We start from the raw sequence: 20,778 nt of genomic DNA, 5'->3' as shown, positions 1-20,778 counted from the left end.
TTGGACATGATCTTCATTAGAAGCCCTTAAAGAGTTAAGGGAAACCGCTGAACACTTGAAATCCGATTTTGAGATGAAGGATTATGGGAGAACACGATTATGTCTCGGTTTGGAACTTGAGCATCGTGTCGATAGATCCTTAGGCATTTTGACAAGGTCAAGCCTTCAAGCACCCCCATGATCGTCCGTAGTCTTGATTCTGAAAAGGATCCTCTTCGTTGAAAGGATGATAATGAAGATGTGCTAGAGGCAGGAGTGCCTTACTTGAGTACAATAGGCGCATTATTGTACTTAGCTCAATGCACAAGACCGGACATCTCATTTGCCATGAACTTGTTAGCTAAGGTATAGCTTTGCGGCAATGCGACGCCATTAGATTGGTGTAAAAGATATCTTTCGGTACTTGAGATGTAAGATTGATATAGGCTTGTTTTATCCCTATAGAGAGATGATGGTTTCGGACCCATCACACACCAGGAACGCCGCCAACACTGGCCTGCGTCCACTATCCCCATCCCAAAACGACATGTGTTTTGGAAGGTTTTGCTGATGTTGGGTATCTCTCTGACCCACACAAAGGTCATTCCCAAACTGGTTAAGTGTTCACCATGGGTAAAAGACCATGATATCTTGGAGGTCTACAAAACAGACCCTAATCGCTATATCTTCGAACAATGCAGAGATCATTGCTTTTCACGAAGAGGTTCGTGAATGTATATGGATTGGATCCATAATTACGCATGTTCGAACAATTGTGGTTTGAAGTCTACCACAGATGAGCCTACGAGCATTTAGGATAATGCTTCTTGTTTTGAACAAATGAAGCAAGGCTACATCAAAAGCGACAACACCAAGGATAATCAACAACAACAGACTCTCCTCAAGATCAAAGTGAACTAGGTTCAATCTAAGGACAGTGTGGCAGACTTGCTCACTAAGTCATTGTCTAAATTCCACTTTCGAGAAACATGTTTGGTAGCATCCACTACAAGAAAACTGATCATTCACGACGCTGAATTTACGGCGTGCATTAAATGCATGCCGTAAATGATACTCATTCACGGCGAGCATTGAATGTGCGCCGTGAAACTTGCATTTTTAAATAATAAAGCAAAGCGTACAGTGAAAGCATGCCGTGTTTGTTATTGTGCAAATGTTTATAACGACGCGTTTGGAGTATTGTCGTCTTTGTGTAATCAAAACAGCTACGAAATTTGGCCAAAATTAAAGTTAAATCTCCTTCTCAGTCCATCCCTCACTCTTATCTTTCTCTCTCCGTCGAAAGCTTCGAGAAATCTCAAACCATTACCAGCTCCTCCGCCAAAATCAAGTCACTCTCTGTCTCCGAGATCACACCCCCTCAGCTCTCCAACCTCTCAATTGTCAAATCCGCCTCCACCTTTTCCTTCGCCTCCGCCTTCGCCAGTGAGCCATCGGAGGCGGAGCTCCATAAGTTCGGTGTCTCCGACGATATCAGAGCCTTTGTCAAGGGACTCACTTCCGAATTTTTTGATTCGGTTCTTCAAATGCGCACCGTTTCGATCGAATAGTCGACTCTCTAATCCTTGATGCTCTGCACTTCGCTCCTCGCAGCTTATCGGTCAGTAATCTAGGGTTTTCAATTTGAATTTTTTGTTTTGAATTTGATCCCAACGATCATTCAATTCAATCCAATCCATATGTATACGTTATTTGCTCGATTTGGATTTGTATATCAATTTGATCTGATTCTTGTTAATTGGAGTAGATGGCGTAGGATTTGATTAAATTTGCGATCACCAGGGATATTAAAACAGTGATCAAGAGTTTGTCTGTGATGGCAAAGACGACTCTTCCAGTGGTACATACATACACTCTCTCTCTGTTTCTCTAACCAACTCTCAATTTTAGTGAAATTTTGACTTACTGGGTGGGTGTTGTTATTTGCAGGTGAGGAAAACACAGAGACCCAGCAAAGCTTCGTAGAGAGGAAGCATCAGTTTCCTGAAATGGTAAATATCTATTATTTTTTTGTCAGGTCAACACCCAGAAACGTAATTTTGACTTTCATAGGTCCATTTGTAAACTTGTATTGATATTTATAATGTCAGAGTTGATCTTTCCCTATTGAAAGTTTTGAGCTTGAATGATGGAATGTGTGAGCTTCCACTTTAAATTTCTATGGCTGGTGACAAGCAAATGCTTTTCATGAGCTGTTTTAGGAGTAATATAGGACATTTGAGCTTTGGTAGTGACAGAATGTGGAAGCTGTGCAATGAAATTTGCAAATTTGTGAAGAGTTTACATGTTCTATTCCTGTTTAGAAACAAACTTTAACTTCATACTTATCTGGTGTTTAATGGAGGAATCAAATATATAGACGAGCATGTATGTATTCAACTATATTTAATTGGATACTTAGTGATGCATTTACTTACATAGTAGCAGCAGCTCTTCTACAAGAGTTATTTTGACCTTTTCCCCCTGGGTTTTTTTCGTTCTTCTTGAGTATTTCTTAGAAGGTTGTGGCACTTAAAATTTTGTATTTGATTTCTATTTTTCAGTGTATTTCGCCTGGTCTTTGTTATTCCTTGGCCTCTAGAGTTTGAATCTCAAATTATTGAAATAAATATGTGAATCATGGCTTGTTCCAGGAGTTGATCGTCCGAGAATTTTCATTTCATCAGCTGAATGCCAATTTACTCTGGCCGGGGACATTTGCATTTGCATAATGGTTAATTCAAAACAGGCCATTGATTGAGGGACGACATTGTATTGAACTGGCCAGGTATTTCTCAAAGCTTTGACATCCATTTGTTAGTGGAATCATCCACTCCTGGCCAGGCATAGACAATAATACTTGAATGCATTATTTTTTTCTCTTGCTTTGACCTCGGGGCTCCCAAGTAATAATCGCATTATGTTAATACTATCTTTTTAAATATATGGTATACCTTCATTTTGTTGTTTGTAAGATGAAGTTTTGTTTACCTGCCGGTAGTTCGACTGATTTCTCAGGAAAACCTTTGCAAAGATGTATGCAATGTCTTCTCATGAACCCTAGATACAGAGTGTAACATTACTGTTTTCTGTTTTCTACTTCTTTTCTACTTCTTTGTCTGTGATGGCGTAGATGGCCCCTGTGTTCGCAAATTCAATCAAGGTACAAGAGTTTCTGTACTTCATTTATGAGTTAACTGATGGTCTTGTATACAGTTCAGATCTTAATTAGAAGATTAGATGACTGCAAAATTGGAGCTCCATAATCTTTTAAAGGAGAGGTAACTATAGTGTAGATTTTTACCCATTAGTTCAGGGTTAAACTGAAATAGTAAATTTTGTAGCTCTTTATTAATGTCATTCAATATTGTCCAGCTCCAACTTCAATGGGGAAACAAGAGGCATCCGTAAGTGTTGAATTTATCATGAAGATCCAAGTAAAGCTGTTCTTTTAAGACACAAGATGTATTTGAAGTGGAATGTGGCAATGTGCAGTGAACGGTTGAGGCAATCCACCCCAATGGCTTTACACTACCACTTTAGGTTCATTTTATTTGTATTGGTTTTGCTATAAGCTTCATTTGTTATTGCTTCCACAACATTTGTTTGTATACTGCTCAATTTTTTATACAAGTGAATGTTCTCTTATGAAATTGCAACAACGACAGATTTGTTATTCTTTTTATTTATAGTGTTTCTGGGTGACATTGGAACAACAGAGAATATTTTTTTTTTTTTTTTTAAAAAATTGAATTTACGGCGTGCAAAGCATGCCTTAAACCAAAATTTACGGCATGCTTTTGGGTCGTTTACGGCGCGCGTACTAAATTTTACGGCGTCCATACCAAATTTACGGCGTGCAAAATGCACGCTGTAAAAAGATAAAAAATTTCATTTTTTACGACGCGGTCTATAAGGGCGCATTTTTGCCCGGATTTTCACGTCGTAAATTGTCATTTACGGCGTGTTTTGCACGTCGTAAATGGCTTGTTTTCCTGTAGTGATCGTTTACGGAAGTTATCCGAACTCCCATGACCGTTGTCATCAGGGGGAGATGCAGACATCAGGGGGAGATGTTTACATGTATGGTCTCGAAACGTGAAGGGTGTGTTGTGCTCTTTTTCCCCTTCGACCGATATTATTTTTGTCCCACTGGGTTTTTGTTACTCGGCAAGGTTTTTAATGAGGCAACGAAAGAAGCACCGCGTTTGGGTAACACAAGGGGGAGTGTTCAAATAAAACCCTAATTTGTGTTTGGCCCAAACTCTAGGTTACTTGACCTATAGTGGTAATAGGGTTTAATTAGAAGAATCTAGAGATTATCTTTCCTTGTATGATTCAGACTCTATGCATTGTAATCCTCTATATAAAGAGGCCTCTATTATCAATGAGAATACACAGCGATTTGTTTCAGTTTCTCTACAACAATGTTTAGTTTTTCAGTCAGTTTGACCACAATTTAATACTAATTCTGAGCAACAACCTTTTAAGTAAGCAAGTAGAAAACTTTGGAGGAATAATGAGTTTTGGCGTGAAAATTATTGGGTGGGTATTGTGAGAAAAGAATTAGGAGAATTTTAGGTTGGAAAAAAAAGAGGTGTTGCAGTACTAAGAAAAGGAATACATTAAACTTAAAAAAAAATGCTCTCCCTTCTGAGAGCGTTTCTAGGGTTTCTGGCCGTAGGGTCTCATGGCGGCGCTGCAAACTCGGCTAGTAAGGGCGGGTTTCCCTTTCCTTCTGGTTCCTTTGAAGACGGCGGCGAGGGAGCGATTCATCGATGCCTATTCCTGACTCCCGCAAGGGAGATTTCTCGACTGCGATTGATTTCTGTTGGTGGTAGTCTTGTACCTTGGAAGGGAGGTAGCGCTCTCCTTCCTTCTCCCCTTTTCCGTGGTGGTGACAACGACGGCGGTATAGGTGGTATTGCCAGTGACTCTGCACTGGGTATGTGTTCTGGGAGTACGATCGGTGGTGGAGATCGTGCTTCCTTAGATCTGGATTGTTGGGATTCGGGGAGGGCTGCCGGTGGTGTGTTATACTACGCTGGTTTGGCTTGGGACCGGGTTGCAGGCTGGACGAAGATTGCGAATGCGGGCATCAGTGTCGGGGCCTTTATGCATGGCGATGGTGATCTTTGCCTGGGCTGGGTTCGGTCGATTCCTATGGAGGATAAAGAGATCGGTGGTGATCCCGAGCTTATTTTGGCGACAGAGTTTGGGGTGGCGACTCACGGCGGCAGTGGCGGCAGCTTGCACGGCTGTGATGGATTGCTTGGGGCGCCCTTAGCAATTTCGCCCTACTGGGCCAGCTTGGCCTGGAGCTGGTTGGCGGGTCTGGTGTATGGCCGGATGTGGGTGGGCTGGGCCCTTTCATGGGCTTTGGCTTCCAGCTTTGCTAGGGTTGGGGTTACTTTTGTCTCTTTTGTTTTTTATTTTATGAGGGTAGATGAGGAATTACCCTCATCTACTAGCAATGTTTAAATTTTCATAGGTCGCAGAATCTAGTTAGCTCGGTTGTTACTTTTATATTTTCTTGCTTCTGAGCTACTAGATTTTGTAAGAATAAAGGTGCTTATTAGTCTTTAAAAGGTGGGTGTACCCGGGAGTGCGTAGGTTCTATGTTAGTATAGGTCCTTTGTATGTCCTACAGGACGGCTCTTTCTGTCGGCCCTTATGGGTGTGTCGTTTCTGGTACTGCTTGCTGAACATTAATATATCTGACCTCCTTGGATTCAAAAAAAAAAAAAGAAAAGGAATAAAAAAAGAGAAAAAGGTTAATTTGGAAAATCTAAAATAGGCGCTATAAATATTCATGGTTGCCCAGTACCATTTGGTCTAGTGGCATAATTCTCTCATTTGTAAGTAGAAGGTCGTGAGTTCGACTCACAAAAGACTAGTTGTTGTAATTCTCAGTTATTGATGTAATAAAAAAACAAACAACATTCATGGTTTTTTTTTTTTTTTTTTTTTTTTTTTTTTTAAAAAAAACCCCATCCCATTCCCCCCCTTGATGGAAACAACATTCATGGTTGAACATTCATTTATTGTATGCATTCCTCCTAATTCATGATATCCATTTCAAAAGCTTGATGCCAAAGTATATTGAAATTGAAATTGAAAATTTTCATCAAAGTGATTATGTAGCACTTAAGTTACATATGTCTTTGACATAAATTATGGTTCCATTTGTCAAAGTTAGCTAAGAATACTAAAGTTTTTGACATCGCATGTCTAGCTAAGGAATTACAACATGCTCTTCCTCACCATAAACTTTTAGTTTAGAAAGTTTCAGGCGCTCACGCTATCTGTATAAGATTTAATTGCGAATTCACTTAGATGATGTATCTTTTTCTTGTGTCCCGACAAAAAGGGGACATAAACATTTGAATTTGACCTGAAGAGGTGAGTCTGATGCCAAAAAAAAAAAAAAAAAAAGAATTCCGATCATTTAATTGCCGTCGATGAAGCTGATGGCTAGGATTCAATTTTACAAAGCGACAACCCGACCCGCGTATAAACTTTGGTTTGGACAGCAAGGACCCCAATTTGGAAAACCCGCGATGCTTTTCTTTCCAACAGAGACGCAAACCCTCTCTTAAACCCCTCTAATTGCTTCCCAACTTCTCTTTGCCGCCGACCTCTCTCTCTCTCTCTCTCTCTCTACTCTCTTCCCTCACTCGCCGCCATGGCCTCAGCTCAAACCTTAGAGGTACCTCTCTCTCTCTTTCTCTCTCTCTTTGTCCATGTTTGAGTTTTCGTTCACTATTGGTGATAGTGTGTTACTGTGCTGAGCTTAATTTGTTTGTTTTGGGAGCAATTAGAGGTTTGATTGTGCTGTTTTATGATGGCAGGTTGCTACGGAGTCGGTGACGGCAGTTACGTTCAGCTTCTTTACCGATGAAGAGGCGCGAAATCAGAGCGTCGTGAAGGTTACGAAGCCGGATTTGGTTGACGAATTAGGAACGCCGGTGCAAGGTGGGCTTTACGATCCCGCAATGGGCCCTCTCGACGACAGAGGCAACGCACCGTAATGTCACCACTCTCCCTTTTAGCCCCTAATCTTTTGCATTCTAAGCTCTCTCTCTCTCCCAAAATTCGTTTGCAATGTTTTGATTGTTTTAAACTTATTATTATTATTTATGCAGTTGCAAAACATGTGGTCAGAGTGCGTTTAATTGCCGGGGTCATTTTGGCCATATTGACATCGATTTGCCCGCTTATAATCCCTTGTTGTTCAATGTTCTTTACAAACTTCTACAAAGAACCTGCTTATCCTGTCACCATTTTCGAACAAGCCGAGAGCTGGTGAGTGAAGTTTGGTGCAGTAAAATTAGTGCTTTAAGGGCTTAATTTTTTGCTTTTAAGAAGTTTATGTCTTGACCCTTATCTCATTGGCGCTCTAATTTCTGTGCTCTTATCTGTTTTGTTTTCTATCTTTTTTTTGGGTAATTTCAGGTTGAGAAATGTGTTTCCCAATTGGAACTCGTGATGAAAGGTGATGTTGTTGCGGCAAAAAGATTAGACTCTGACTCACCTGATGAATACTCATATCTTGGGGAGGACGGGGAAGGAAATGATATTGAGAGAGACAGGCATTCGAAGCCGGAAAGATGGACATCTCTTCAGTTCACAGAGGCAATGTCTATTTTGGATCGTTCTCTGGAGAAACAACAAAAGTGCAAGAATTGTAAATTTAAGAATCCTAAAATCACTAAACCGACTTTTGGTTGGTTTCAGATGGTATGATCTTCATCCTTGGTATTTACCAACACTTAAAAGGAGTCATGTAGCTGTCAGTATTTGGCTATTTGCTTTCGTACTATCTGGTTTCAGATAGTTGGATTGGTAATATCTGGTTGAATCTAGTTAGGCAACAAACATGTTCAGTGCTTAATGCTTCTTCCGATTCCTCTTCTGTAAATCATTTTGTCACTTTAAATTAGCAAATCTTGTTGACATGGTTTTTGAGCCTTTTGACATGACTTTGAAGGTTGTTTTAGACACCTAGCAGCCACTTTACAGTTGATCATGCAACTGTTTTCTTGGCTCATTAGCCTTTGCTCATTTGGCACAGATGGGGTGGGTTTAGTGTAGAAGTCATAGGTTCAAATCTTCATGTGAAGAAAAGAAGAAAGTAACAATCTAAAGATAGATAGACACAGAAAAAAAATTCCAGTTTTTTACCATTTTGTTCTTAATGGCTCTTAGATTATTTTGTTATTATTCCTCTTACCTTTATATCTCAGTTTATCCTTCCTCTATTTCAAGGCATAAAAAAAAATTCTCTATGGTTTTTTATATAGCAGAAGCAACAGACACATCAGGATTCTGATGTTCTTAGTTTTTTTTGTCTGATAGTAATTGTTAGTTTGCTTTTTGTGTCGTTAATAAAAAGCTGGTGCTTTTCAAAAAAAAAGAAAAAGAAAAAAAAGAAAGAAAAGTTGTTAGTTGCAGTTCCACTAGGTATGAAGATAGGAAGATATCTACTGTTTATGTTTATGTATAAGTACTGTTTTTAATCTTTAAACCCCATAGATTAGTCTACATCCTATATTTTCGTTTGCATTGCTGGGTTCAGCCTTGTAAGTACTGGATTGATAATTAGATATTCTTTTTTATTGGTTGATGGTTGTAGAGTGGTGCTGGCAATGCTAGAGAAAATGTGATCAGAGGATGCAAGCTGGTAGGACCTTTAACTGTTCAAGAAGAGGGTGAATCTTGTGGTGACGATGTTGATGCAGGCATATCTGATATATCTTGTGCATCCTCTCTTGTGACTCAAGATACTGCAACGAAGAAGAGTAAAGGACAAGAGACTGTAGTACCCAGTGAGTTCTTTAAGCAGAAAAAAGCCTTGTCGGGAGATCTTTTACCAACCCAGGTATGCTCCTTGCAAGTATGGGCATGTTATTGTGATAAGTGAATGATATTATTGTTGACTTTGGTCTATGCATGTGGAGGACCTTCAAAAATATGCCTCTTACTATTGGGAAGTGCTTTATAATGTTCTCTTTTCTTTCAGGTTAAAGAAATAATGAGGCTTTTGTGGACAAATGAGGCTCAACTCTGCTCTTTTCTTAGTGATATCCAATGCCAAGGAGTTGAAAGAAAAGAAGGTCACTCTATGTTTTTCTTAGAGACTGTTCTTGTACCACCAATCAAATTTCGTCCTCCAGCCCATAGTGGTGATTCTGTATGTATATTTTACTCCAAGGACCCTTCTCTCTCTCTCTCTCTCCCCCCCTCTCTACTTTTATACACAAACATCTATTATGTTTATATATTGGATTGCGGACCCTTGTGTAAGGTCCTTTGGTAACGGGGACAGTCAAGAGGGAGAAAATCCAGATCCCTGTCTCTGTCTTTGTAAATATCTATCTGAAGTGGCAGTTTTGTTAGTTAGTGTTCATAAATAGACATACTAATCTCAAGTTCAACACTTGTCTGCTCCTGGGAGCCACTTTTCTAAAATGCTGACCTTATTCCCAAGTTTGTTCTTCACTGAGTTTTTTGTTTCCGGTACCAATGCATATTTTCCTTGTATAAGTTGAGGACACCATATTGAATTGTAGAATAGGATTATGGAGCCTTTCTCAGACAATATTACTACAATACCTTATCTCATAGTTCTTTAGATAAACATTTGTATCTGTTTAACATGTTGATATGTGTTTCACACCCATGTAGTGGTTGTATTCAAATACTATGGAAATATAAAATATGAGAAGTACGGAAGAATTGGAGGTTTTGGGAGGACTTCTGGATCTCAGACGAACCCTTGAAAACTCAATTAACCATGAGTTATAAAATTGCCGATTCAGCTGAGATTTTGGAACTCCATGTTGAGTGGGAGTTGGGTTTAAAATGTATCTGAATGACTTTGAGGTGGAGGAGTTATCTTAACTGTTCTTTCCCTTGTAATTCATACTTCATATTTCTTTCCGATGATGTTACTTGTCCAAGGTTTGATCCAAGGGAGTTGATTTGGATAGCAACTGTTCACCAGGTCCAAGTTACCGCTTGGATTGCGGCTTATGCAAAGAGCAAGAGACCAGTTCCATGTTTATTCCCAAACTCGTATATTATGTGCATGTGGCCAGAGAAAATGTAAAAGGTCTTTAGTTCATTGTTTAGTTATAGCCTCCAATCTCAGAGATGCAGGGATGGTTTGGGAGTTCCCAGAGGGTGTTTCACATTGTTGAGTACTAGGCTCCTTAGGGGGTTTTAGTTGGAGCAAATGACCATCTTTCTGTGGAGAGGTGCAGGGTCTTGCCTGTTATTTTGGTCATTTGAATGAAAAAAAAAGGAGTTATTGTGAGATGTAGTTGTTTACTGGTGTTCTGTTTCTGTTGCTTTTGGGGGTGTTCATTGTTGGTCTTTCTTCCATTTGTTAGGTTGGAAAGCTTCTATTATTTTGGGAAATTTCCGCACTTAGTTGTTGTGTTCTCTATGTTTTTTCTTCTATTTGAGTGAACTTTTAGTGTGCTGCTTGTTTAGTTGTATTTTTTGTTTTTTTTTTTGTTTTTGTTTTTGTGTGTTGAGTTTTAATTGACGTTTCTCTCATAAAATTGCCACATGTTAAGCTCCTACTAGGTTACCAGTAAGCTAAGAATGCAAGTAGTGTATAAATGTCCTTTTACTTGGTGTTAATTGAGTTCCTTTAATGGGATTCCATCATGTTTGAGTTATTCTAGAAATTTATATCTTTTGTTCATACCTAAAGAGGGTATGTAATTTAGGTCTAATTCTATACCTTGGGTTATGTTCTTAGGTGATGGAGCATCCTCAGACTGTTTCATTAAGTAAGGTGGTTCTGACAAATACTTACTTGAAAGACACTCTTGGTAAGAACAAACACTCACAGACAATTCTGCGTTGGAGGCAACTGCAAGATTGTATAAATCTAATGTTCGATAGCAAAACTGTTGCGGGTGAGTGAATGTGTATATCAAATAATTTTATCTATGATAGATCAGGATTGGCTTTTAAAATTGCAATTGTACCGAATTTTCCTGAAAATAAACCCTGATTAGTTGTAAACAACTTAAAAACAGCCTAAAATGTGTCTTGAGTGTCCTTAGAAGTGTCGGAAAGTCAAAGCAATTGACACAGCCCCGAATGTGGAGGATCAAAAGTGAGAATCAGATCCTCTAGTTGCTGAGCCAATTTAAGTACCAGACCAGGGGGTGTGTTGGGACGTCAGAGCTTGTCGAATATTCAACACTTAACCAATCTGAAGTGTCAGTGCTTCAGCGGTTGTGTTGTCCATGTTCAAAGTAGCTGGTGGGTGTAAAATACTCTTTGTCCAAAATAATGTGGACAGGTGCACACACTGGTGGTGCTATGATCAGAAGTCAGAACCATTCGTTTTCTAAATCATGCTTTAATGAGTAACCATGCAAAAAACTCAACTGAATCGGAAGCCAACTTTAACACTTAACAATCTCATTATAAACCGTCCATTTGTTTAATGTGGTTTGGTAACCAAATGATTTCCAACTTGATTGATTTCTGCAGACAATCTTTTAAGTGTCTTGAAAATGGAGCTCTGATTATGTAAGGCAAAAGATAAAAGCTTATAAATGGGTGTCCAAATTAATTTGGATGCTAGCATTATCCCTGGTGGATTTTGTTAAACATGACTTTATCTCCAGGATTCCCTTGTTTTTTTTTTTTTTTAATACTCAGAAATAGAATCAGTGCATGATTATTTTTATCTCCTATAGTAAAGCTGTGACTTTGTGTACTTGAATTTAGGTCAAGGTAAATCAGATGCTTCTGGAATTTGTCAGTTGCTGGAGAAAAAGGAAGGCATGTTCCGTCAGAAAATGATGGGAAAGAGGGTTAATAATGCGTGCCGGTCTGTTATATCCCCAGATCCCTATTTAGCTGTTAATGAGATTGGAATTCCTCCGATCTTTGCATTGACATTAACATATCCTGAGGTATGGTTGACTTTGGACTTGGTGGCTTCAAATTAGCATCAATGTCAGTTACTTTACTTTTTCTTCACTTAAATCATAACAAAAATTGTAAATCTTTCCCTTTATTTCCAAATTTGTTTCCTTCTGTTGTTACTTCTGGTTTAAAATTCTGTAGTCTCCATTTCCCTCCCCTGCCCTTACCTTCTCAGATTTTCTTTCATTTATGTTTAGTACCACCAAAAAATTTATCCAATGGCCCCACTTTTTCTATTCATCATCCAACAACAAAGTCTATGCTTAATCCTTTCCCTGGCTTCCTTTCCATTTCTGCAGCCATATTTTTGTGCCTGAAGGTAGTATCTTTTTTATGTGTGCATACATATTTTAAAATTATCTCTGACGATAAATGCATAATAAAACAAACATGTATAGTATTTTGAGTAATTTCATTCTTTTTGATTCATTTGAAGGGTGAGAATCGTGTGTGGGGGTCTGGTAATCATATGTTTCCTCTTTTGTTTACTTCTATTTTTATTCTTTGTATATCATAATGCAGAGAGTTACTCCGTGGAATGTTTTCAAGTTGAGGAATGCTATTGTCAATGGTTCTGAAATCCATCCTGGAGCTACGCACTATATTGATAAAACATCTATTAAGTTGCCACAAAAGCGGAGGGAGCGCTTGTTATTGTCAAGAAAGTTACCTTCTTCAAAAGGGGCAGGGACACAACATGGGAAGGGATCTGACTATGAAAACAAAATTGTACTCCGTCACTTGCAAGATGGGGACATTGTTCTTGTTAATCGCCAGGTATGATGCGATCGACTTTATGTGTATAATTTCTTATTCATATTTTGTGACAAGATTTCAAAGTTAGTGATCTGTTTAACCATACTAGTGGATAACTTTTCTTGTTAAAGTTAGTGCTCTATTTACCATACTATTGGATAATTGGTCTAGGAAGTTTTCCTTCCACATACTAGTAAGAAAGGAAGTCATCCGTTTGAAATTTGAAGATAATTTTATTCTAGCCTGTAGTTTAATAATCTAGACCACTCATTCTCTAGTTACATATACACATGAATCCTACAAAAAATTAGCCAAATCAGAAAACGTGTAACCATTTGATTAGCACCATGTAAATTTTGCTCAACTGTTACTTTGACTAGCTTATTAAATAATTGTTTTTTCTTTTCAAAAAATTGTTTAATGTGAATTCCGGATTGTAGTTGGACTTGTCCTTCGTTATGTGCTTGACTGCTTAATTTGATTGGTGTTTTAATTCTACAGCCTACACTTCACAAACCCCTTACAATGGCACAAATAGTCTAAACAGCATCGATGTTCTGCTTCAATTAATTTTTACATTAATTTGTTTTTCTTTTCGAATTTATTTATTTTGGATTGTCATTTAAGTAATTATTAGGTCTCTTCTAGATTGCTAATTCGTTTGATGTTTTCATTTCACAGCCTACACTTCACAAACCCAGTATAATGGCTCATATAGTTCGTGTATTGAAGGGGGAGAAAACATTACGCATGCACTATGCAAATTGCAGGTTTTATTTCACACATAAATTCTAATATATGTTTAATTAATGATCAATTGATATTTAGGTGTTGAACTTCATCTTGCAATCACATGACACTTGTTGATTTTATGAACTCTTGTGATTTCAGTACATACAATGCTGATTTTGATGGTGATGAAATGAATGTTCATTTCCCACAAGATGAAATTTCTCGCGCTGAAGCTTACAATATGGTGAACGCAAATAATCAATACGTAAAGCCCACTAGTGGTGATCCCATTCGAGCCTTGATTCAGGTTACTGGCAATTATTGGACTAGTTTATGTGTCACACTGAGGATATTTTAAGTTCTTAGGATATTCTGCAACTGCTGCTTCTAACTACATCGACTTTGGAAAATTTCAGGACCATGTTATAAGTGCTGTCCTCCTCACAAAGAAGGACACCTTTCTCCGCTCAGATGAATTTAATCAGCTTCTTTATAGTTCTTCTGTTTCAGCATGTGGTTCAGACTCTTTCTCTGGCAAGCCAGGTCAAAAGGTTCTAACGTCTAACTCTGAAGACGCAATGCAGCCCCTTCTTCCTGCAATTTGGAAACCAGTGCGTCTGTGGACTGGAAAGCAGGTTAGTATGAGCTGGCTCAGCAAAATTTTCTTTGCAGTGCACACTTGGAGTTAAACTATTTTTTGCTACTGAAAATCTGCACGACTTTCTGGTTGTTTGAAAGCATAGCTGTGTCAAAAAACAAAACGTTTGTGGACTTTTATACATATACTTGATGGAGTCCTGTTCACCTACACAGTTGATTCGTTATACAGTTGTGCTCAACTGCAATTGAATTTAGATCTAATGGTGGAGAATGATGAAGCAACTAAAATAATTCCACCTGCCTTATCGTTCTCCACCATTAATTTTAAATCCAATGGCAGTTGAGCACAACTGAGTAAGGAATTAATTGAGGATCTTTCCTTTTTGTTTTTTTTATTTGTTATTATTTTCTTTTGTATTTTCCTTTTCAATTGAATGGTTGATGAATAGTAATATGATGTTCCTAATCTTTTATATATAAAACACTAGTTCTTTCATCTCTGAAGGTCATCACCACGTTGCTAAACCATATTACAAGTGGTTCTCCACCACTTACTGTTGAAAAGGAAGCAAAACTCCCATCTGGGTTTTTCAACTGTAAGAATCTTGAAGAAGAAGAGAAATCTGATAAAGGTCGACGAAAGAAAGAGAAGAAGCCAAGAAAAGAAGAGGCTGGTAAAGATGATTCAAAGGAAAAAGAGGATCCAGATGAGAGCAAGTTGTTAATCTATAGAAACAACTTGGTGCGTGGTGTGATCGACAAGAACCAGTTTGGTGATTATGGTTTGGTCCATAACGTGCAGGAACTCTATGGTTCGGAAGCTGCAGGAAAATTGCTTTCTGTTTTTAGTCGTTTATATACTGTTTATTTACAGGTTAGTTGAGTTCAATATTGAAACTGTTATTCTTAAGTTTATTTCCACTTTAGCCCTTTTCAGTATCTTTTGTAAACTTGCATTTCAGATGCATGGGTTCACTTGTGGAGTTGACGATCTTTTGCTAATACAAAGCAAAGACAAAAAAATGAAGGAACAACTTGAAAGTTGTGAAGAGCTTGGTGAAAAAGTTTTCCGTGAGTTTATTGGGGTCAGACAAGATGAAAAAAAAGGTATTGGTCTATGAGGCTATTTTTTCTTTTTGATAGAAGTTTGTTCCTCATAAACATAGTGACAAATAGTTTTGATCTTTCCAAAAAGCTGGGTAAAATTTATAATGTTCTTGTTTTACTTTGGAAAGCTGTTTATAATGCATCACGTCTTGATTAAAATTGCAGATCCGGTGATACTGCAGTCGGATATTGAAGAATTTTTACGCAGTAATGGAGAATCTGTGACAGAAATGTTGGACAGGAAAATGACAAGTGAACTTAATAAGAAAATCTCCAAATCTGATGTCTTCAAACAATTGTTTCGGAAAGGGTTATCAAAACCATCTGTTAAGAATTATATGTATCTTATGACAAGCTCTGGGGCTAAAGGAGGTGTGGTAAGTTTTTGGCGTGTGCATACTTTGTTCATTCTTACCAGTTTTGTGCAACATGATAGGACTTTATATATTGCCAAGAGGCTGTATCAGATATGTTTTCCCTCAAATGTCTATATAGTACTGCACAAAATGAAAACATTAAACATAGACGTTTTTCACAAAAAAAGAAAAGCATGATTCGTATGATAGGTCGCATGTGAGGTCGATAAACAATGCCATTAGACTGTTAACACATGTGAGGCCGATAAACAATGCCATTAGACTGTTAACTTTTTCTTTTATTAATTCTTTCTGTTTTTGAGCAAAGTTGGATACCCTTAGTTTTGCTATACGAGAATAGGAGAGCGAGAGAAAGGAGAAAAATTCGGTTTAGGAGTAAGAGAGGAAAAAATAGATGAATGACAGAGTTGTAAAAAAATTTAAAATGGGGGCAAAATCGTCATTCCAATTACGCGAAAACACTCACGCCTTATATAATGTAAGCTAAGAGTTATTTATCATCTTTAGCTCTTTAAATAACATTCAGGCAACACTCTCTTCCTTTTTATAGGCAAATCTCCAACAAATTGCTTCATACTTGGGTCAGCAAGAGCTAGAAGGGAAACGAGTCCCTCAAATGGTTTCTGGAAAGACCTTACCATGCTTCCCTCCATGGGATTGGTCACCTCGAGCTGGAGGTTTTATTATTGATCGCTTTCTTACCGGTCTTCATCCTCAGGAGTATTATTTTCACTGCATGGCTGGCCGTGAAGGGTAATTTTCTTTCTCAACCTTGTCTAAGTTGTAAACTGTAGATAAGTGATAACCCTTTTTGTTGTTGAGTTCTTTTATTGTTTTCCCACTTCATCTGTTTTTGTTTGTGGCTTTCTTCTGCTGTATTCCTTATTCACTGTAGTTGTGCGTATGTCATTGCAAATAAAAGTCACATTTCTCATAAAAAGACAACATTTCGCATTTCTGTTCTACTGTTTAAATTTTTAGGTTTATTTCTTATTTATAAGTAGTTAATTTTTTGGTTATATGTTGCTGGTGTGTAATTACGCAATCAATAGGTGGAGGCGTGGAATGAGTTATCTTTGAAGAGATGAGTGCATCTCTTATTATTGGAAGGGTTGAGTTTGCATCAGTTGGTTTGGACAAGTTACGTAGAGTATATTTGGTATTTTCTAATTTTCCCAACCTTGATGTCCCCTTTCAGGGAGTTTCAGTAGCATATTCCTAAATCTGAATAGCCATCCAGGGGAAATTCTACAATATGTTGACATATGACATGCATACAATTACCACTGTTAGAACTTGATTACTCAAATTAGAACCTATTTTACTCTAACGAGGACTTTTTTCTCGTTACCACATGAGTCCTCAAAGTGGTAAATATTACATGAAATAGGACAATGTATAAGAAATGTTAATGTACCATAGCTTTACGAAGCCATCCAGATTGGTTTCGTCATAGGATCACTATGACTTATATTTTACATGAGCTAGTGTATGTACGCTTTTGTGCTGTGCATCTTTTATTAATATAGGATGAGATTGCTTTGTAGAAAAGAAAGGTTGGTGCCTTTGTTTTTTTGTTTTTGTTTTTTGTAATCACCAGCAGTACATAAGTTGATGACCTTTTTCTTTCCTTTAGCTGGTGAATTATTCTTCTTTATCATTTGATTGATTTGCGTCTTATCTAATTACGATCTTATTCTGCATAGGTTGGTTGATACAGCTGTCAAAACATCTCGTAGTGGATACTTGCAAAGATGCCTAATAAAAAATCTTGAATGCCTCAAGGTTTCTTATGACTATACTGTCCGTGATGCTGATGGTTCAATTATTCAATTCCGATATGGAGAGGATGGTATTGATGTCCATTTGACAAGCTTTATTAAAAAATTTGAAAAACTGGCAAATGTAAGTACTTGTTCCTGATTTTCTGAATCTGAATCCGAATCCTTGCAGTCATTTTCAAGTTATTTATTTGTTCTGTTTTGTTCTTTATGTCAGAATAAAGAAATGTTTGACAAGAAATTTGGTCGTCAAATTGACAAATTCAATCCCTATATTGATGAGTTGCCTCCCGCTCTCAAAAGAAAAGCAGAAATGTCAGTTCCTAATTTGTCTTTGAAGGAGAAAAATGCCAACTTGAAGTTAATGGAGCACAAATATCTCAGCAGTCTTGCGCAACCAGGAGAACCAGTTGGTATTCTTGCTGCTCAGTCTGTAGGAGAACCATCAACACAGATGACGTAATTTCCTTTCTATTTCTGTTCCTTTACTATTTAAAGGTGCCCATGAGAAGACCTAGTGTATTATTCTCCACACTGGTGCATTCTTTGAAAGTAGGGGAGAAGTGTTTACCCTTTTTTTTTTTTTTTGCATTGTCCTTACTATAGTTGTGGTGGGAGCTGTGTGCGGAAGTTAATACAAGCTGGGTTATTTGAAAGGGGTATTTTGAGTTTAGTTGTAAGAAATTTAAAAAGCCATAATTTTGTGGAGTTGTTTGCTTTTGAAGTTTTTTGGGTATTTTGGATGGAGTAAAATACTAGAATATGTTACCTAGGGGTTGGGTGGAAGAAGTTTTAGATCAAGTTAAATCTCTCTCCTTTCTGCCACTCTGTTTCTGCAGAATTTAGGGGGTTGCTCTCTCAACTTTATTGCTTTAATTGCTGGCGGTGGTGTGATTGCTGTATGATTAGTTTCTGGTCTTATGTCTTTGCATCACCTCTTTTGTTTGTCTTTTTGGATGTCGATTGCTCAACCACTAGATGTACTCACATTATTAATACAATGCAAGTAAAAGTAATACAATGTCAGTAAAGTAAGTATATCTGTATATGATATATGATAGTCTATGAAAGTGAGTATTATTGATTTGGTATAGTCTGCACATCATTTGTTTACTGTGCTGCAAAATTAAACTGGTCATTTTCTCTGTTTAGGTGATAATTGTATTTGTATCTAGTATCCCTTTGCTTAGGATCACTGCTGCCATTTTTTTCAGTTTGAATACCTTCCATAATGCTGGGCGAAGTGAAATGAATGTGACTCTTGGAATTCCACGGCTCCAAGAGATCTTGATGACTGCTTCAAATGATATCAAGACTCCAGTTATGACATGTCCATTGATAAAGGAGAAAGCGTGAGTTCTTTTAATTCGTTGTTGTGAACTACATCCTGTTCTTTTTTTTCAAGTCATGGAAATTTTATGAGTTTTATATCCTACTGATGGATGTTGTGGAATTATCCCCAATCCTTCTTTTTCAAGTCTATTGCAGTACATTCTGTACTGTTCTCTATCTCAAATTGATATTTGCATGCAGGGGAGATGCTAAAAGTCTAGCTGATAGGTTGAAGAGGATCACTGTGGCAGACATAATAGAGAGCATGAAAGTAACTATTACACCATTTACAGATCAGTATCATCAGACTTGCCGTACTTATGAACTGGAGATGACACTTTTTATACCAGAATATCTTTCGAAATTTTCAGAAGATTGGGAGGAACTCCTAGAGGTTAAGTTTGTTAGGGCTTTGGAGGATGCCATACAAAATCATCTGGTTTTGCTTTCTAAAATTAGTGGTATAAAAGATGTCAAGGCTGATTCACTACCGAAGGCATCAAATGAGACAGATGAAGATGTTTCTTACAACATATCCCAGCATGGTGTGGAAGATGATGACGATGGCGGTGCAGATGACAGTGAATATGGTGAAGGAGCTGAGGATTTTGGGTTGGATGCACAAAAACGAAAGCGGCAGGGCACAGATGAGATGGAGTATGAAGATGACTGTGAGGATGAAGTGAATGAAGGTCATCAGTCCGATGGATTTGAAAGCGAAATTGATAAGGTGGAAAGTGATATTGAAAGTGATAAGGATGGTGTGGCGCGGATTTCAGATGCTAATGATGAAATGCCTGAAAGTCCTTCAGCTGGAGACACATCTAAGCCACGGTTGAAGGGAAAGAAGACCAAATCAAGGGACAAAATTAAAAAGAAGACCAGAGCAAAGCTAGTAAGAAAGGAGTATGACAGGGCAACTTTTGTGTCAGTCAAGGGGTTCCACTTTGAGATCCATTTTAAATTTACCAATGAACCTCATATTCTTTTGGATCAGGTATGTACCCTTTCTCATAATAATTTCCGCTCATTCATTTTCTAGCAACCTTGCGCGCATTAACACCTGCACCTAGGCCCACTAATTGGCATTACCCAGCATGGAAATATATGGACAGTTTAAATTTTGTCCAACTCTTCAGCATCTATCAAGCCCCAGAATTTATAGAAGAATAAAAACAGCACATAAATAAACGCTTAAAAAAATTGTTGTCAATTCATGTGTAGATCTGCCACGTCTGTTGTTTTATTACTTCTCCTCTTGTTGATATTTATCTTTTTTGCACTGGTGTAGATTGCTCGGAAGACAGCTCGAAATGTTTATGTCAAAAGCTCTGGCAATATTTTGGATTGTAAAGATATTGATATTTATGGTAATGAAGATCAAGTTTTCTGCTCCTGGAATGATCCCAGAAATAAATTACCGGGTGAAAAGAATCCCATGGAAGAAGAAAAGAAGATGCGAGCCTTGCAGACAGCAGGGGTGGATTTTGCTACACTATGGAAACTGCAAGATGATCTTGATGTCAACTATATATATTCCAACAACATTCATGCAATGCTGAACACTTATGGAGTAGAAGCCGCCAGAGAAACTATCATCAAAGAAATAAGTAACGTCTTCAAGGTTTATGGGATATCTGTCAATATTAGACACCTTTCACTAATAGCTGACTACATGACTCATAGTGGCGGTTATCGTCCAATGAACAGATTTGGGGGTATAGCAGAGTCTATATCTCCGATCAATAAAATGTCATTTGAGACGGCTTCCAAGTTCATTCGTGAAGCAGCATATCATGGGGAGACAGATGACTTGGAAACCCCTTCTGCTAGGATCTGTCTTGGGCTGCCGGTGAAAGTGGGTACTGGTTGTTTTGATTTGATGCAAAAGATGGAGATTTAGATGTAGTTTAATGTACGCAAAAGATGGGCCAAAGCTGTATCTTGTTTGTATTTGTAATTGTTTTTTGTTGGTTAGAGCATCTCAAACAGATTTTGTAAACATAAGTTTTAGTGAAAATATAAGGATTTTGCTCAAAATTCAACTCCAATAGATTTGCTATATGCCTTATTTTAGGATTGCACTACAAATCACGTTTTCATTACCTATTTATATGTTGAATTAGAGCGAATATGGATATCACTGCCAATAAAAT

General features: G+C 37.8%; 1 protein-coding gene and 1 long non-coding RNA gene across 4 annotated transcripts; both read left to right on the top strand.

The window, feature by feature from the left end:
* Positions 1–1,196: 1,196 nt before the first annotated feature.
* Positions 1,197–3,641, top strand: LOC133722167 (uncharacterized). Of its 3 annotated transcripts, none has more exons than XR_009852517.1 (5): positions 1,197–1,600; positions 1,748–1,840; positions 1,930–2,767; positions 3,113–3,260; positions 3,355–3,641. It is a non-coding gene; the product is annotated as an uncharacterized LOC133722167 (long non-coding RNA). The 3 variants fall into 3 exon arrangements; XR_009852518.1 differs by having other exon boundaries at positions 1,930–2,885; positions 2,998–3,260; XR_009852516.1 differs by having other exon boundaries at positions 1,930–3,260.
* A 2,899-nt stretch (positions 3,642–6,540) lies between these two features.
* Positions 6,541–20,684, top strand: LOC133720389 (DNA-directed RNA polymerase I subunit 1). The gene is made up of 21 exons (XM_062146646.1): positions 6,541–6,688; positions 6,831–7,006; positions 7,125–7,284; positions 7,435–7,719; positions 8,615–8,860; positions 9,002–9,172; positions 10,751–10,910; positions 11,737–11,924; positions 12,460–12,714; positions 13,375–13,463; positions 13,585–13,732; positions 13,842–14,060; positions 14,531–14,899; positions 14,988–15,132; positions 15,298–15,509; positions 16,060–16,262; positions 17,216–17,414; positions 17,508–17,749; positions 18,505–18,642; positions 18,824–19,619; positions 19,914–20,684. Exons 1-21 carry the CDS (start codon positions 6,665–6,667, stop codon positions 20,523–20,525), a joined length of 5,037 nt encoding a protein of 1,678 aa, XP_062002630.1. The 5' UTR covers positions 6,541–6,664; the 3' UTR covers positions 20,526–20,684.
* The last annotated feature ends 94 nt before the right edge of the window (positions 20,685–20,778 follow it).

The sequence above is a fragment of the Rosa rugosa genome, chromosome 7 (assembly GCF_958449725.1).
Source record: "Rosa rugosa chromosome 7, drRosRugo1.1, whole genome shotgun sequence".
NCBI lineage: Eukaryota > Viridiplantae > Streptophyta > Magnoliopsida > Rosales > Rosaceae > Rosa > Rosa rugosa.
This window is presented reverse-complemented; position numbering and strand designations above follow the sequence as displayed.

Coding starts and splice junctions, on each gene's coding strand:
- LOC133720389 (XM_062146646.1), top strand. CDS start 6,665: ATGGCCTCAGCTCAAACCTTAGAG. Junction 7,007..7,124: donor GACGACAGAGGCAACGCACC/GTAATGTCACCA, acceptor TTATTTATGCAG/TTGCAAAACATGTGGTCAGA. Junction 14,900..14,987: donor TATATACTGTTTATTTACAG/GTTAGTTGAGTT, acceptor CTTGCATTTCAG/ATGCATGGGTTCACTTGTGG.